At 42.6% G+C, this 17,506-nt stretch overlaps 1 protein-coding gene across 1 annotated transcript in view; it reads right to left on the reverse strand.

Moving 5' to 3' along the window:
• CSMD1 (CUB and Sushi multiple domains 1) overlaps positions 1-17,506 on the reverse strand; it is a 3,274,537-nt gene that overhangs the window by 552,942 nt on the left and 2,704,089 nt on the right. Inside the window, exon 45 of the mRNA XM_073626646.1 lies at positions 1,821-1,901. Within this exon, the coding sequence (XP_073482747.1) occupies positions 1,821-1,901 (81 nt within the window). The remainder of the gene's footprint in view (positions 1-1,820; positions 1,902-17,506) is intronic.

Genomic DNA, 17,506 nt, shown 5'->3' on the forward strand with positions numbered 1-17,506 from the left:
ATAATACATTAAGATAAAAAAAACCTTCTGTCTTCACAACCCCTTTAAAGAGACATCAGGGGTCTGATGTCTCACCTGTCTCACGTGAAACTTATAAAATTCAGATGGGAAAATGTAACATGGGGACCCACAAGTAAAATTTTACATCACACTTCTGGGTCAGTAACAGGAAGGGTATTCCTCTCCCCTCTACCTGGCAGCGCCTGCCATACTGATTCTGGCTCTGCCATGTGTGAAGCCCGGGAAACATGGCAGAAGTGCACACAAGAGGGACTGGAACACTTCTATCTGACAGTCGACAGTCAGCCTATCATATTTACACACACTGGTTATACACACTGGTGGCTGCAACTGCCTGGAGTGTGCATAAAACTCAGCAAACAACAAAGCCACCAAAGTAGTTTCCACATCAGTGACAGTAAAAGGGCTAAAACTATAAAGTTAGGCTAACCATTTAAAAACAGGCACTAAGGTCTGTCATTAAGCACCTTTATTTATCTTCCTTTTAAGTGTATCTAAACCAAAAAACTAAAGTTTAATGTATTGTAGCTTATCAATCTTTGGATTATGCATTCATTTTTATTTTAAAGCCTCATGCATACTGGACATTGTTACAGCTGCTGTTTTTGGCTGCAGGCTTTTTTATCTGCAGCCAGTAGACTCCCCAGCATGTTATCCTAGCATTTTCTGGCTGGAAAAAAAAAACCTAGAACTAGTGGGTTTTGAGAGGAGTTTTTCAGCCGGAAAAACACTCTAAATTTGATAAAAGAAAAACTGCAAAACACAGCTATTCAGTGCTTATTAGTGTTTTTGAGCAATACGCTGAAAACCACTATTGCAAAAATGCTACAAAATGCAAAAATGCTACACAACTCATTCTACAGCTACCTACAGCTAATGCTACTGGCATTTTAATAATGTCCAGTGTGCATGAGACCTTAAGGTTAAGGACATTATTAGCAAGTACAGAAAACAACTGTTAATCTTTCCTGATATGCAGTGACCTTGTCATTTCCTGTGAAGCACAAAAAAACCCTTATCTTTATACTGTAAATAATATATACTATCAGTTCCCACAATCTACCATGTAAAGGAGATGAACAAGGGTAGATGTGTAAAGTCCAGCTTGCATGACAACCAAGGCTGCCCCAACAGAAAAATAAGTTTATACATAAAGGAACAAGAATTTTCTTATTTGCAGGATAACCAAATGAAATAATAGGAAATACTGTAAAACTGCCTATACATGGTGAAATCTGTCCATTTAGCAGGGACTGCCCACAGTTTGATCCATGTATGGGGACAGTGGTTGTACAGAAGACGGTCCAGTGATTGTCTTCTTTGAAACCAGCCTGTTGGATAAATGGCATTCGGTCAGAGCTACCAGCTATAGCCATAAGTCTCAGTCTCTCGCCAGTGTCAGAACACAATAGCTCAGTGGGAGTGATTCCCCCATCTCCCATGTGTGGATGGGGGAACCAGGTCAGTTTATTGTTCAATCAACCCACTGGTTGAAGGAAAAAAAAAACTGATTCATTATGGGCTGCTTAAAAGTAATGCAGCCACCGCATCTAAGGACTGGTAAGTTGCAATAAATTATATTTTTGCTTTTGGATTTAGATGCATTTCAATGCCTCTCTAACCAGTAAAGAGTCTTGGAATGCATGAATGACGTGCCAGCGCTCCAACTGCATTTTTGCTCCTTGGGCACTTAAGATAATAGATAAAAATGTTCTGGGATCTCTATTTTTTCCACACTTTTTAAAACTGCAAACATTTATATAAACATATTTTCAAGTATTCAAAATAAATCACGATACCTATTTCAAAGTCATCATTGTCAGATATTAAGTCAGCTTCTGGCACAGATGCTGGTGGTTGGCATTTCTTGAGTGCATATGCTGCAAAGGAAATAAGCATATACCCATATGTTAAAATTATATGTTGACAAAGTAAATGATGGTGCTGTTGTTGAATTTGTTTTTTGTATTGTAGATATACATATGACTGCACACTTTGCAAGCAAAGGAATTTGCTCCAGAGCTTTAGTAAATGATGGGGAAGCTCTGCTGTCTTCCATAATCCAGTCATTTGCAAGCAAAACATTTTTTTTAATTGTTTTCCTTGTGATTGGGTATTGTTTTGCAAAGTGAAGCTTCATCAATTTTACAAAGCTCTGGGGCATATCCCTTTGCAGAGTGGAAATTACACTTGCAAAGTGCACAGTCTATTTCCCTTTAGTAAATCAACCTCATTGTGTGGAACAGTATTGTGTGAATATTGAATAATTTTTATTTAGAATTTTACACAGTGCAAGACATTTACACAACAAAGAAGATACGATAAATGAGGTACAAAACTAAGTGTGTTTTCACATTTTCAAAAACATTTTTTTCACACATTTCAGTTACAGGGAGTCAGGGACACAAAATACCCTTTGGTTAAATAGTCATATTTTAGTACTTGGGAGAAAAAATATACTGTCAGAAACTATGAAATCAGACCGAGACAGAAGTACAGTTAAATCACATTTGTTTAATAATAAAAGTAAAAAGAACAAACATAGTCAAAACATAACCAAAGTTCAATAACCTGAACGGATCGTCGGCCAATCCAGGAGTCAGAGATCAAAGTAGTGGAACAGCAAGCAAGATCTGTAGCCTGAAGGGATGTCAGCAAAGCTAGTCTATAAACAGGAACGCAGGAGATAGTTTCTTGTGATGTGACCAAGACAAAGGCAGAGCTCCTCTGGACTGGATGGCTTAAGTAGGCAGGACTGATGAGCAGGATCAACAACAGCTGGGTAACTGTGGAGAGAGATGGGAGCTGGCAATTAGCCGACAGCTGAGCGGCCAGCTCAGAGAAGGAAGGGCTGAGCCCAGCCCTGACAGTACCCCCTCCTAAACGACCCCTCCCCCTTGGAGAACCACCAGGCTTGAGGGGAAAACATCTATGGAAATCACGGGGGAGCACAGGGGCATGTACATCCGAGAATGATACCCAAGAGCGTTCCTCCGGATCATACCCTTTCCAATACACCAGGTACTGTATGCACCCACGGAACCTACGGGAGTCAACAATGGACCGTACTTCATACTCCTCATGGTTCTCAACCTGTACAGGGTGAGGACATGGCACGGAGGTGGTAAAGCGGTTGCAGACCAAAGGTTTTAATAAGGAGACATGAAATACATTTGAAATATGCATATTAGAAGGAAGGTCTAATGCGTAAGCCACTGGGTTAATCCTGCAAAGAATATGGAAAGGCCCAATAAACCGAGGTGCAAACTTCAGTGAGGGAACACAAAGTCAGAGGTTGCAAGATGACAGACAGACCCTGTCCCCAACCTGGTAGGAAGGTGCAGGCAGACGTCTGTGGTCAGCATGGAGGCTGTACCTATCATTAGCGTGACGTAAAGCCTCCTGGACTTGTGCCCAAGTGGAACGAAAACCACAGAGATGCTCCTCTAATGCAGGAATATTCTGCAGAACAAACGAGTCAGGCAACATGGAAGGTTGGAAACCATAATTTGCCATAAACCGGGACAATCAGGAAGCAGAATTCAAGGCACTGTTATGAGAAATTTCTGCCCATGGTAATAGGTCTGACCAGTTGTTATGATGGTCAGAAATATAGCAACGTAAGAATTGCTCCAAGGACTGATTGGCTCGTTCTGCGGCCCCATTGGACTGCGGATGATACGCAGAGGAGAAAGCAAGCTGAATTCCCAGCTATGCACAAAAGGCTCGCCAGAACCGGGACACAAACTGACTACCCCTGTCCAAGACGATCACCTTGGGTAGCCCATGTAAGCGAAAGATCTACCGAGCAAAAATGGAAGCCAGTTCCTTAGAAGTGGGCAACTTCTTAAGTGGAATGCAATGACACATCTTTAAGAACCGGTCAACCACCATAAGGATAACTGTGTTGCCTTGGGAGTTGAATAACTCCACAATTAAATCCATAGACAGGTGGGTCCAGGGCCTCTCTCCATTGGGTATGGGTTGTAGGAGGCCCACTGGAAGGTGTCATGGAGTCTTACTCTGAGCACACACGGAACAGGCAGCTACAAAGGCAGTTACATCAGCACGTAGACTAGGCCATCAGAATTCTTGGAAATTGGCTCAAACGAGTTGATTCTTTCCAGGGGGGCCAGCTGTCTTGGGAAAATGGTAAGTCTGGAGCACGGCAGTACGGAGACTCACTGGGGCAAAGCAGCGGTCACAAGGTTTCTCAGGAGGAGCATGGATCTGAGCAGGAAGAATTTTGTCACCCAAAGGAGAAGTGAGACTGGTGCGAACCGTACCCAGAATACAATCAGGAGGAATCACAGGGACCTGAACTGACTCCAACTTGGAAGTGGAGGAAAATTGTCATGACAAGGCATCAGCCCTTACATTCTTAGTACCGGGTAAGAAAGAGACAATTTAATTGAAACTTGACATAAAAAAAGAGCCCATCGCGCCCTTCTGGGAGAGAGGCGTTTAGCCTCAGACAATAATGTGAGATTCTTATGGTCAGTAAGAATGAGAACCGGCACAGTGGTACCTTCGAGGAGATATCTTCATTCTTTCAGTGCTAAAATGATTGCCAACAGCTCTCTGTCACCAGTCTCGTAATTGTACTCAGCAGGTGACAATTTCTTGGAAAAGTAGCCTCAAGGATGTATAGCGCTCTCAGAGGTAGGACATTGAGACAGAAGGGCACCAACACCAGTCTCAGAAGCATCAACCTCAAGGATAAAAGGTAACATAGGATCAAGATGTGCCAACACAGGAGCAGAAACAAAGGCAGCCTTGAGACTCTAAAAGGACTTAATGGACTCCAGAGACCAACTCTGTGGGTTACCGTCCCTTCTGGTCATATCAGTCAGGGGCTTGACCAGAGATGAGAAGTTACGAATAAACTTCTGATAATAGTTGGCAAAGTCCAGGAAATGTTACAGAGGATGTAAACCCACGGGACAGGGCCACTGTAGGACTGCCAAAAGTTACTCTGGGTCCATCGAAAAACCAGCAGTGGAAATGACATAGCCAAGGAATTTAACCTGTTCACGATGGAACTCACACTTCTCCAGTTTACAATAGAGATTGTTCTCTCTTAGTTTCTGAAGCACATGACGGACATCTCTGTGGTGGCTCTCCAGGGACTTGCAAAATATGAGGATATCATCGATATACACCACCACACATAACTGCAACAAATCTTGGAGGACATTGTTAATAAATTTGTGGAAAAATGCCAGGGCGTTACAAAGGCCACAAGGCATTACAAGGTACTCATAATGGCCTGTTCTGGTATTAAAAGCAGTTTTCCACTCGTCACCCTCCTTAATCCTCACAAGATTGTATGCCCCTCTCAAATAAAGCTTCGTAAAAATCGTTGCTCTCTTGAGGCGGTCAAATAACTCTGTAATCAACAGAATCGGATAGGCATTCTTAATCGTGAAATGATTGAGACCCCTATAATTAATACAAGGTCTCAGTTCACCATCTTCTTCCCCACAAAGAAGAAACCAGCACCAGCAGGAGACAAGGATTTGTGGATGAAACCATGAGAAAGTGAGTCTGCAACATACTCTTGGCCTTATCCTCTGAGACTGCAAAAGGGTAAACCTGGCCACGAGGGGGTATAGTACCAGGTTGAAGGTCAATTGCACAATCATACGGCCGGTGTGGAGGCAAACTACCAGCTTGACCTTTGTCAAAGACATCGCTAAAATCGCAGTACTACTCCGGCAGGGAGGAGAGTGAAGAGTTGCACAGGACCTTGGCTACCTTCTGGAAGCATGTCTCACTGCATTGTGGTGACCAGGACAGAACCTCAGCACGGAGCCAATCAAAAGAGGGGTTGTGCCTCTGTAACCAAGGATAACCAATAACCAGTAGAAACTTAGGTGAGGAAATAACTTGGAATTGGATTGTCTCATGGTGAAGAGCCCCTACGGCCATGGACAATGGAACCGTCTCATGAGTCACATGGGCAGGCTGTAGAGGTCTCCCGTCAAGAGCCTCAATGGCAAGTGGAGTGTCACGTAGCTGCAGTGGATGTGCTTTGATACAAAGGCAGCATCAATGAACAGGCCTGCAGCCCCAGAGTCAATTAGAGCCTGTATCTTGATGGAACGACTCAGCCCAAGAAAGGGTGACCGAAACCAGGGGCTTATCCTTCTGGATAACTGGGGATGAAACACTGCCACCTAAGGTCTGTCCATGACAGGACCTCAAGGTTCGGGCGTTCCCTGGACGAGTAGGACAAGACTTCAAAAAGTGACCTGTCTACAATAAAGGCACAATCTCTCCCTCCTCCTAAAGGTTCTCTCATGTGCAGAGAGATGCGTTAAGCCCAAGTGCATGGGTTCAACTTCACTGACCGACTCGGTACCAGGAGGCATGGGAGGTGAGGGAGGCAAGGGTGGGACTGCAAAGCTCGGAGGCAAACGTACAGGAAGCTTCCGCAAGTGCTCCTTAAAAGAGAGTCTTTCTCTGAGTCTGGAGTCAATGAGGATGGCAAATGTGATCAACTTCTCCAGCTCAGTGGATATATCTCAGGCTGCTATCTCATCCTTGATGGAATCCGACAGACCATGAGAAAAAGCAGCCACATGGGCCTCATTGTTCCAAGCAACCTCTGCTGCCAGAGTACAGAATTCAATGCCGTAGTCGGCAACAGTTCTTGTACTCTGTTTGATGGACATGGGGCACTTGGCAGCAGAAGCGGGGCGTGCAGGAACGTCAAATACCCTTTTAAAGGAGGCCACAAATTCAGGGTAACTGAAGACAACAGGTTTTTGCGTCTCCCAGAGAGGGTTTACCCAGGCCAAGACTCTCACAGAAAGCAAAGCAGCATCTCAAAGTATATCTCAACCTGGTTGAGAAAGCCTCTGCACTGAATTGGATTGCCCCCAAATCCCTGGGGAAACGGAGCAGACATACTAATACTCGAGGTGTTTGCCTGCAAAGAGACTGGCGCAGCAGCAGGGACGGCCTACAACTGAGGTTGTACCGGAGCAGCCACAGTGGGAGATTCCAGATGAGCCGTGTGACTCAGGAGCATTTGTAACGCTATGGCAAACTGATCCATGCGGTGATCTTGCTCATCCAATCTGGAAAAAATATTACCAACAAGTGGATTGACTGTATCTTCTGAATTCTGAAAAGGCAGAGCTCCTCTGGACTGGACGGCTTAAGTAGGCAGGACTGATGAGCAGGATCAACAACAAATCAGTAACTCTGGAGAGAGATGGGAGCTGGCAATTAGCTGACAGCTGAGCAGCCAGCTCAGAGAAGGAAGGGCTGAGCCCAGCCCTGACATATACCTACAAAAGTAGACGGGAAAATGAGGAAGAGAAGGATGAAGAAAAGAACAAACACCAGATGAATAGCAGAAGCATATAACCTAATAACCACCAAGTTTACCCAGCAGGATGTTTGTAACAAGAAGTCACAAATGGGAATTCATCTCCTAAAGCAGAGATATGCAATTAGTGGACCTCCAGCTGTTGCAAAACTAAAAGTCCCATCATGCCTCTGCCTCTGGGTGTCATGCTTGTGGCTGTCAGAGTCTTGCTATGCCTCATGGGACTTGTAGTTCTGCAACAGCTGGAGGTCCACTAATTGCATATCCCTGTCCTAAAGGATGTTCTCGCATAGGCCTAATGATGTGATGTTTGGGGGTAGAGGAGTATCAGCTAAGATCTCCTGGGGAGTTACCAATTAAAATGACTGATTTCCTGAATTACAGCAGCATCAAAGGCCAGCTGTTACTGGAAGATGGCCTGGGTCAAAGCAGTGGTTCATGGACTAATGCTGCCATCTGGTGGAGACCGCAGCATACTTCCTGGAAGATGTTTGGGGGAAGAATATACTTCCTGGCAATTCAGAAGGATGGCCTTTTATGGCATCTCATTGGACAGAGGACAACACAGGCGGGCAGAGGGTGTGTGTTTGGGTTGTGTCTGAGTGTGCTTTAAAAATTAGGCTCCCTCTTTTCTCATTGAGCTCAGCAAAGAGACACAGAATATTGAGGATGACTATACTTAAAGTATCATCTATGTTCTTATTTGTTTTACATGCTCTGTAGTATTCTTTTAGTGGTTTATGTTAGCATTTCTATTTTCTTTGTAAATAAATTAGATCTTTGCTTATTTGAGCATTGTGGTTATTTCTATAGCTAACATTGTTATTATATCACCACCATTAACATTATCAGAGCTTTGATAGAGGAACCAAAGTAGCCCTTAAGCATTGTATATCCTCATAGATGGACAAATCAGAAGAGATAAACACCACAATAATACAGGTACAAATTCCAAATACAGAGAATGGGGTATCAAGATAACAACCTATTTCGTATTATGTCAGACCGACTCCCCGCAATTTTTAAAATTTTTTTGGGCAACCCCAATTTTTTCCAACTAAAATTAGGTTTCAACCTCTATGATCCAATGAGCAACTGTGGGAGGGGAAAAACGGAAGCCATTTCATGGCCACCAGCTTTCTAGCCAGAAAAAATAAAAACCTGGTTAATTACACTGAGCAAAATTATAAACGCAACACTTTTGTGTTTGCCCTTATTTATCATGAGCTGAACTTAAAGATCTACAACTTTTTCTATGTACACAAAAGGTCTATTTCTCTCAAATATTGTTCACAAATCTGTCTAAATCTGTTTTAGTGAGCACTTCTCCTTTGCCGAGATAATCCATCCACCTCACAGGTGTGGAATATCAAGATGCTAATTAGACAGCATGATTATTGCACAGGTGTGCCTTAGGCTGGCCACAATAAAAGGCCACTCTAAAATGTGCAGTTTCAGGGGGGGTTGAAAACCAGTCAGTATCTGGTGTGACCAGCATTTGCCTCACGCAGTGCAGCACATCTCCTTCGCAAAGAGTTGATCAGGTTGTTGATTGTGGCCTGTGGAATGTTGGTCCATTTCTCTTCAATGGCTGTGTGAAGTTGCTGGATATTGGCAGGAACTGGAACACGCTGTCGTATACGCCAATCCAGAGCATCCCAAACATGCTCAATTGGTGACATGTCCATTGAGTATGCTGGCCATGCAAGAACTGGGATGCTTTGAGCTTCCAGGAATAGTGTACAGATCCTTGCAACATGGGGCCGTGCGTTATCATGCTGCAACATGAGGTGATGGTCGTGTGAGGCGGAGATTTTGAAATCCATATTGATATCTTCAAGGGAACTCTCTAATAAAAGGACTCCCTAATTAAATTACCATGCCCCATTGTATATATATATATATATATATATATATATATATATATATAAATATACAATCATTTAAGTTCATTTTTTTTCCTCATTAATGTACACACAGCACCCCATACTGACAGAAAAACACAGAATTGTTGACATTTTTGCAGATTTATTAAAAAAGGAAAACTGAAATATCACATGGTCCTAAGTATTCAGACCCTTTGCTGTGACACTCATATATTTAACTCAGGTGCTGTCCATTTCATATGATCATCCTTGAGATGGTTCTACGCCTTCATTTGAGTCCAGCTGTGTTTGATTATTCTGATTGGACTGGATTAGGAAAGCCACACACCTGTCTATATAAGACCTTACAGCTCACAGTGCATGTCAGAGCAAATGAGAATCATGAGGTCAAAAGGAACTGCCTGAAGAGCTCAGAGACAGAATTGTGGCAAGGCACAGATCTGGCCAAGGTTACAAAAAAATTCTGCTGCACTTAAGGTTCCTAAGAGCACAGTGGCCTCCATAATCCTTAAATTGAAGATGTTTGGGACGACCAGAACCCTTCCTAGAGCCGGCCGTCCAGCCAAACTGAGCTATCAGGGGAGAAGAGCCTTGGTGAGAGAGGTAAAGAAGAACCCAAAGATCACTGTGGCTGAGCTCCAGAGATGCAGTCAGGAGATGGGAGAAAGTTGTAGAAAGTCAACCATCACTGCAGCCCTCCACCAGTCGGGGCTTTATGGCAGAGTGGCCCGACGAAAGCCTCTCCTCAGTGCAAGACACATGAAAGCCCACATAGAGTTTGCTAAAATACACCTGAGGGACTCCAAGATGGTGAGAAATAAGATTCTCTGGTTTGATGAGACCAAGATAGAACTTTTTAGCCTTAATTCTAAGCGGTATGTGTGGAGAAAACCAGGCACTGCTCATCACCTGTCCAATACAGTCCCAACAGTGAAGCATGGTGGTGGCAGCATCATGCTGTGGGGGTGTTTTTCAGCTGCAGGGACAAGATGACTGGTTTCAATCAAGGGAAAGATGAATGTGGCCAAGTACAGGGATATCCTGGACGAAAACCTTCTACAGAGTACTCAGGATCTCAGACTGGGCCGTGGTTTACCTTCCAACAAGACAATGACCCTAAGCACACAGTTAAAATAACGAAGGAGTGGCTTCACAACAACTCCGTGACTGTTCTTGAATGGCCCAGCCAGAGCCCTGACTTAAACCCAATTGAGCATCTCTGGAGAGACCTAAAAAAAAAGTCCACAAATGTTTACCATCCAACCTGACAGAACTGGAGAGGATCTGCAAGGGGGAATGGCAGAGGATCCCCAAATCCAGGTGTGAAAAACTTGTTCCATCTTTCCCAAAAAGACTCATGGCTGTATTAGATCAAAAGGGTGCTTCTACTAAATACTGAGCAAAGGGTCTGAATACTTAGGACCATGTGATATTTCAGTTTTTCTTTTTTAATAAATCTGCAAAAATGTCAACAATTCCGTGTTTTTCATCAATATGGGGTGCTGTGTGTACATTCATATCAGACTTTGTGTCAACACTTGGTTGGGGGTCTTTTGACATGCTAATGTTGGAACTGGTAGACTTGGGGATCAAAGAAGGTTGCTTAACAAATATAGACAGAAAGGCACCGGAAGTTTTTAGACCTGGGCATGATAGGCAAAGAGGCTTGAGGTGCAGCCAATCAGAATTTGAGGCAACTATGAACCAATGAATATTTAGGAGGGTTCAGAGGTAGCCAATGCTTATGTGAGCAACTCTAGACCAATGAGAAGGTCCCAGGGGGTTAGAACCTGGATTGGTGGGAATAGGGGCATGGGGGGGTTAAAGCAGTCGAGAGAGCTACCCCCATTCTCTTTGGCTCACAGTCCAGATGAAAGATGGCCACACGTAAGAATATCTGTGTAATGTATGCTCTTATCTCTCTTTACTTCTTCCCTAACCTTTTCTATCGTAGGATTTTGCCTTAATATATTATTATATTATATTATATTATATTATATTATATTATATTATATTATTGATAGCATGGGTATGACCATTATAGCAATATTTTGTATCATTGGTAACATCGTTGTTTCTAAGATTGTATCATTCATGCTGTAGTTGCTAATCTCAGATTAATATTAATTAAGTTTCTTTTCTGTACAATAGTAAGTTTAAATAAATTAGATTGTTATCTTTTTTTCGCACAAGTATCATTCGTTCTTACTTTCATGGGTTGATTCATATAGATAAAAGGTTTTTATGACACTTATGTTATGTATCATTAAGCATATAAATGCGGTAGTTAAAAATAACCTTGTCAGATGGTGCCTCTTTGTGGGAGGAAGTTTAACGTTTGGGTGAATGCGATTTCTTGTATGGAAGACAGAGATGTCTTTTATGTTCACCTGTCTCCCGTCTGAATACCCAGACTAAAAAACTTCTCAGAACTTTCCTGTTTACCTTTTGTCTACACAAATACTTTGATGAGACTGATTTTGAATAAGGTATATAAAAAATGAAATTGTAAGTGCGAATGATGAGGGCTCCATTTTGAATCTTGGAGGCAGTGGAAAAGGATATGTGCCTCTCTGCCAAAAAGCAAGTTCAGTTGACCCTTTGAATAAGATTAGGCTAATTGTTGTGACCGGTGGGCATAGAGCTACGTTTTCACTGGTGCAACTCCAAAGTCGCATGATTTAGAGTGTGACTGTGCGGTGCGACTTTGGTGTGGCTTTGATCCAAATTTACACTCTGGGTCGGAGTCTCGTCCAGAGTCACATCAGAGTGGTGCTGGTACCTTTTCATAGTCGTTGTAGCTTTCAATGGAAACGGAGCCTAGGTCACACTGAATGATATGAATAAGGGCTGCAACTGACAATTGTTTTCATGGTCGATTGGTTGTCCGATTGTTGTTTCGATTGATCGATTAATCGGTTAATGGCCTTGGAAGAAAGTGTGGTGTATGATTTGGTTGGTATATAGAGTTTAGGAAGGGGGCAATTAATTCCTAGGTATCTCTATGCAGTTATGGTTAAGGAGCAGGGTGTCTGGTCCACTCTGGAAGTTGCAGACAGAAGAGATATACTGTGTGTACTGTTGGAGGAGATGTATTGTGTGGACTATTAGAGGAGAGATATGCTGTGTATGCTATTGGAGGATGTATGCTATGTGTACTGTTGGTTGGTGAGTCTGGTGGATATCATCAGACTCAGAGATCAAATTAATTTTATTTAAAAAGAGCAATGTCTTCCTTAAAAAAAAAAGTGTCGTTTTGTGAGCGTTCTTTCGATTTTTTAATCGTTAGTTATTTTCAGCTACAGTGATGGGAAGATTTGGAGATAATAGGGAACTTCTTGGTCGAAGGAATTTTCGGGCGCTGTGTGTGGTTTTCGTTCAAAAATTACATTGCTTTTTAAAACAGAATGTTAAAAACAAATTAAAATTTCAAACATTCTTTCATTCAGCGAATGTACATGGATTTTTCGTCTGAGTATTCTCGTCTGAGGGTTAATCCGTGTGGCCAGCATGAGGCTCAGTGCACGCCTATGCAGTTTTCTTATGATCTGTTTCTGCAGTGTTTTTTGCTGTGCATTTTGAGTTTTGCGCATTTTTTGATTTTTTTTTGGCCAGTTTGTTGTTGGTCAGATTGGAGGACACGGGTTGCTGCAGGGGCACATTACATGCTTTTCTGCAGCTTCTCCATTGAAGTGTATTGAACAGAAGAGGTGCCGTTTTGCATTAAAGAGTTAGTCCCTGACCCTTTACAAATACGCGGCAGCTGGAAAAAGCATAGATGTGAACGTGTCTCATGGGAAGCCATGTAGGTGAACTGTGGTGCGTTTCTGCAAGATGCACCAGAGGGCACATGGATGTGAGCCAGGTCTAGGACATATTATTAACATAATGGAGTTGAGAAGGCTAGGGTTGGCCCTTTGTGGTGCAGGGAGGGGCAGATAGTCACTACTGTAAAGGGTTAAGTAATATTTGCAGTGGCAATTGTTTGCTCTTTTTGTACTATAGAGGGCTTATTTTGTTTTTGTAACCCCATTGTGTTACTGGCTGATTGATCGATTGTGAAAATAGTAATCGTAATAGTTAATTTCATGGTCGATTGGTTGTCGATTAGTCGATTAGTTGTTTCAGCCATAGTATGAATCTGTCTCTTTGTAAACTACTAACTGGGGATTATGAGTTTTGTAATTAGACCTGTAAACACTGGCTATATTGTAACTGCTACAAATGAGGAGTAGGGACAAGCAGGGACAGCCACTAAACCAACATCCCCAGAGTAGTGACAGTGATGAACAGGGGGACGATGAGGAATTGTCAGGATTGGGGCCTTATCACCGGTCCTTGTTGGCAAGAAACTCAGAAGCTGATAGGAATTGTCATCTATCAGCAGATGACAAAACTTTAAGCCATTTTTTTTTTAATACTTCTGAAAAGTCCACGGGGGAGATTTAACTATTATAGTTTGTAAAATCTCCTGGCTAATTTTTTTGAAGGACTATAGTCAGAACAGGGAACATGAGGAATAGTACGCTAGCAGACCCGCTCAGGCCATGTACAATAACCGGGATGCGGGGCCAGAGGGTCGCTACTTCTGGAGGATCAACCTATAAAAGGATGGAAAATCGGGGCAGGGTCCAAGCTGGTTTAAATATGGGCCCTAGGATATTTGTGATTGGGATTGTTGGACTGGGAAGAGTTTTCTAGGAAAGGTTAAAGTATGGGAAGATCTGTATCGTGCTCATCACCCAAGATGACACGGCCATGTATCTTCAGTTGCCCAGTCAGAGGAGATAACAGAGCAACGGATTTGGGTATGTCTGAATTTCAGAGGGACATCCTCCACACCTAAGGTAAGTACCAACAATGTTCCATCCCTGGTGTTTTATGCAAGAATAAATCCCTGGAAGGTAAGAGTTTTTTTTTTTTTTTTAATTGCCCCCATACAGGCAGAGAAGGGGCTAATGAAAGGGGATGGATTTCTGAAAGAATTTCAAACTTACCAAACAGATGTTATGGGTTTAAGAAGAATTACAGGTTATTATAGAAAACATGTTGATATGTGTGATGTCTAGAGGTCATATTTGACCTAGCCAATTGTGTGAGTGTGTGCGTGGAATATGCAATATATTTTGTGTCGTATGATGTTTGTTCTCAGCTGCCCCCCCAAATGACCCCCCCTTTCTGACCAGGTCAGTGAGAATGTAAAGCGAACTGTATTGACATGCAAATGGCCTGAGCCAAGATAATTATCTGTAATACTGAATTGAAAGGTGCATTTATTAAATTGTGTTTGTTTTCCAGAGAAGACAGTTCTGGGAGAGGTTTGTGGCAAGGTATTATAATTTGTTGATAAATGGTACCGATAAAAGATTTATTATGAGTTGCTAATTTTTTTCTCACCATGGTGAATACATTTTTTTTGGGGACTTATTGGTATACCATAAAACAAAAATCCACATGGTATTAATATGTATTAAGTAATACATATTAAAAATAAGTTGAGCTCACCAATTTTTGGTATTTTAAAAAAGTGCACTGTTTATGTATTGTAATGTATATTTGTTTCATATGCTAATGTCTTGTTACAGGTATATAACCATTGGTTTATTTTGTTTCTAGGAGGAAAAAATTTAATGTTTAATACTAAAATTTTATTGGTGTTTTATCCCTCAGATTTGACAATTGGGTTTCATGGCTTTCAGAACAAAAGGATGTCACAACCTCCATAGACAATGTTTTTATTTTTCCTGGTATCCGTTTTTTTAGGTTTTCATCACCATTATTTAGTTGGTGCTTTCGTTTCAGTCCGTTTGGCTATGGTTGGACTAACTTGGGTATGTGTGGTATGTTCTGATCCAAAATGTATGAAGCTGTGGTATGAATGAGTTTCTTTGCTCCACTGATTAGCCATGTTGATACTTGTAGTTCCATGGATTTAACTGTTAAGGGTCGGCTATTACAAGTTTTCTCACAAGACTTGTGTTTAAGACTACTTATCCCCTCCTGTTGTTATTGTAATTAGTTACACGCCCAGCCATGCCTAGCTGTTCCAGCTCTGCTCATTACCTCATGTCCCTTAGCAGTCTGTGTGTCCCCAAGTGTAGTTCAAGCATGCTTCCTGCCCAGTGTCATTGTTTTTACGTGGCTATTTGTTACCAATTGTCTAATGTGTCTGTGGAGTATCTGTCACTAATATCTGTGTGTTTCAAGGCATACCGGTTGGCTCGTGTACCCGCTACTGTTCAGTGATCCCGGCGCCTCAGTGCTGCAAGGGATTTTTCTTTGCCCTTTGGCCAGTTGTGTCTGGTAGTAGCAGTTCCTCAAGCTGGATACACATTATACAATTTTTGTTTTCCAATTTCCTTTAGATTTACCTGCAGATGTGTAGTACGAGGGCCTGCCGGATTGCATACAAGTTGAAAGTGTATAGGTTTGGCCTCATATTGTATAGTTTTGGTTGAGCCTGGAGAACAGTTGTGCAGGAAGATTGTATGGGGTGTTCCCAGCTCTTGGCTGTTCCAAGGGCCTTCACTTCCGATATATGTGTGGGCATGCCGTATTCTCCTCAGTTAATACCTATAGGTGTCCTTCCTGTCCTAGACTCCTTGTGTACCTTAACTAGTTGTCTGTGTCCTGCATGCCAGGAAGACCAGTGCCCCATTATTGCACTATACCCCGTCATTCATGTGAGTCCTGTCTGAATAGTGTAGACAGTTTATTTTGTATGGGTGAAGGATAACATGGTCTGATTACCAAATTGATAAAGGAGGGAGAAGGCGTGCAACCTCTATAAAGAATTGAGTTTACCTGTTGGCAGGTGGTTTTCAGTCTGGGTATTCAGACTATTTCCCATACGTAGGATAAAGAAAGGCTTAATGGAGACCGCCTTTGGAGCTGGAGGTGGGGCACTGGGTACCTTAAAACATTATGGAACTGGAGATACTTGAGCTCACATTGGGAGGTCTTTTGCTATATACCAGGGAAGCAGTTAGGAAAACCAACTTACTCTGTCCAGCGTCACTTTGCAAGGACAGGCAGTTGGGGGTAGTATCCAGGTTGCCTATGAGTGGTAATAGATTGGTGGATGACTCAGTTCCAGGATCGTCAAAATCTAACTTGCACTGTTCTCATCTCTAATGGCAGGGATGGAACATTGTGCAGATATCACGGTCAATCTGGGTACTATCCTCTCCTACTGTGTTACACCCTGGAGTCCATCTTGTTTTGATGGCTTGAGTCTGGACAGCCTCAGATGACTGGTACTGATGAGTGCTGGAGAAAGGAAGGGGTTGTGCTATGGGAAAAGGCAACAATGCTGGCACAGGAGGGGGTCATGTCTAATGTATGCCGGGGTAGTGTCCCAACTGGTCCTAAGCAAAGTTAAAAATACTTGAGACCTGAGACCAGGGTACTGGTGCTGGTATCACATGTCTAATGATGCACTGTTTTCAGCATCAGGTTAAATGGTACTCAGCAGGGTACACTACCTTGGGGAGTCTATTGTACATCCCCTCTTGCCCTTGGCATGGATATAGCAGGAACACTGGGTTGTACCCCGCTCACCCATGAAGAAAGGTTTTCTAGCAAACCTGACATACTCTTACACCTACTGAAACTTCCATTGGGATTCGGGGAGGAGTTAAAAGTTGGGGAGTTGGGTAGTTTGGGCAACAGGCAGATAATGCTAACAGTCTGTGCAGGGCGTGAATAGAAGGGCCCTGCTCAAGGGGATTATGATCTAAGGAGAGGAGGGTGGTACAAAAATAATAGCTGCTGGGAATTATCTGATATGGAGCTGGCTGAGGTAACATTTTAGGCAGTAATAAAGGAATAAAAGAGTTTTTAGGTATCACCTAGTGGTGGAAAGGGTAGGAGCTGGACATATTGGGGTTCCAGAGGTTCTTGAGTGGTCCTGATGTTGAGCATGGGAGGAGGTAACAAGGGAGCTGGAAATCAGGATGTCTTAGGAGGAGTGAAGTGAACGATTTGGGTGATCTCAAGATCAAAAGAGGTTAATCCAAATATCTCAAACTAAAATTTCTTAATGGGAAAAGTTTATTCAGGTTTCCGTCTTTGGGCCACAGCTTTAGTAAACTCCACCCTGTTGCTGTCCTGATGTGGGTAACTATTAAGAGACCAATGTAGAGTATTGTGCGCATTTAAAAAGAGGACCTTAGAACTATATTTTTCTTTTTGTTGTTTTGGGAAAAAGCCTCTAAAATAATTTTGAGCAATAAAATGCAGTCGGGTTTAACTAAATTCT

Source organism: Aquarana catesbeiana, linkage group LG04 (genome assembly GCF_042186555.1).
Source record: "Aquarana catesbeiana isolate 2022-GZ linkage group LG04, ASM4218655v1, whole genome shotgun sequence".
Lineage (NCBI taxonomy): Eukaryota > Metazoa > Chordata > Amphibia > Anura > Ranidae > Aquarana > Aquarana catesbeiana.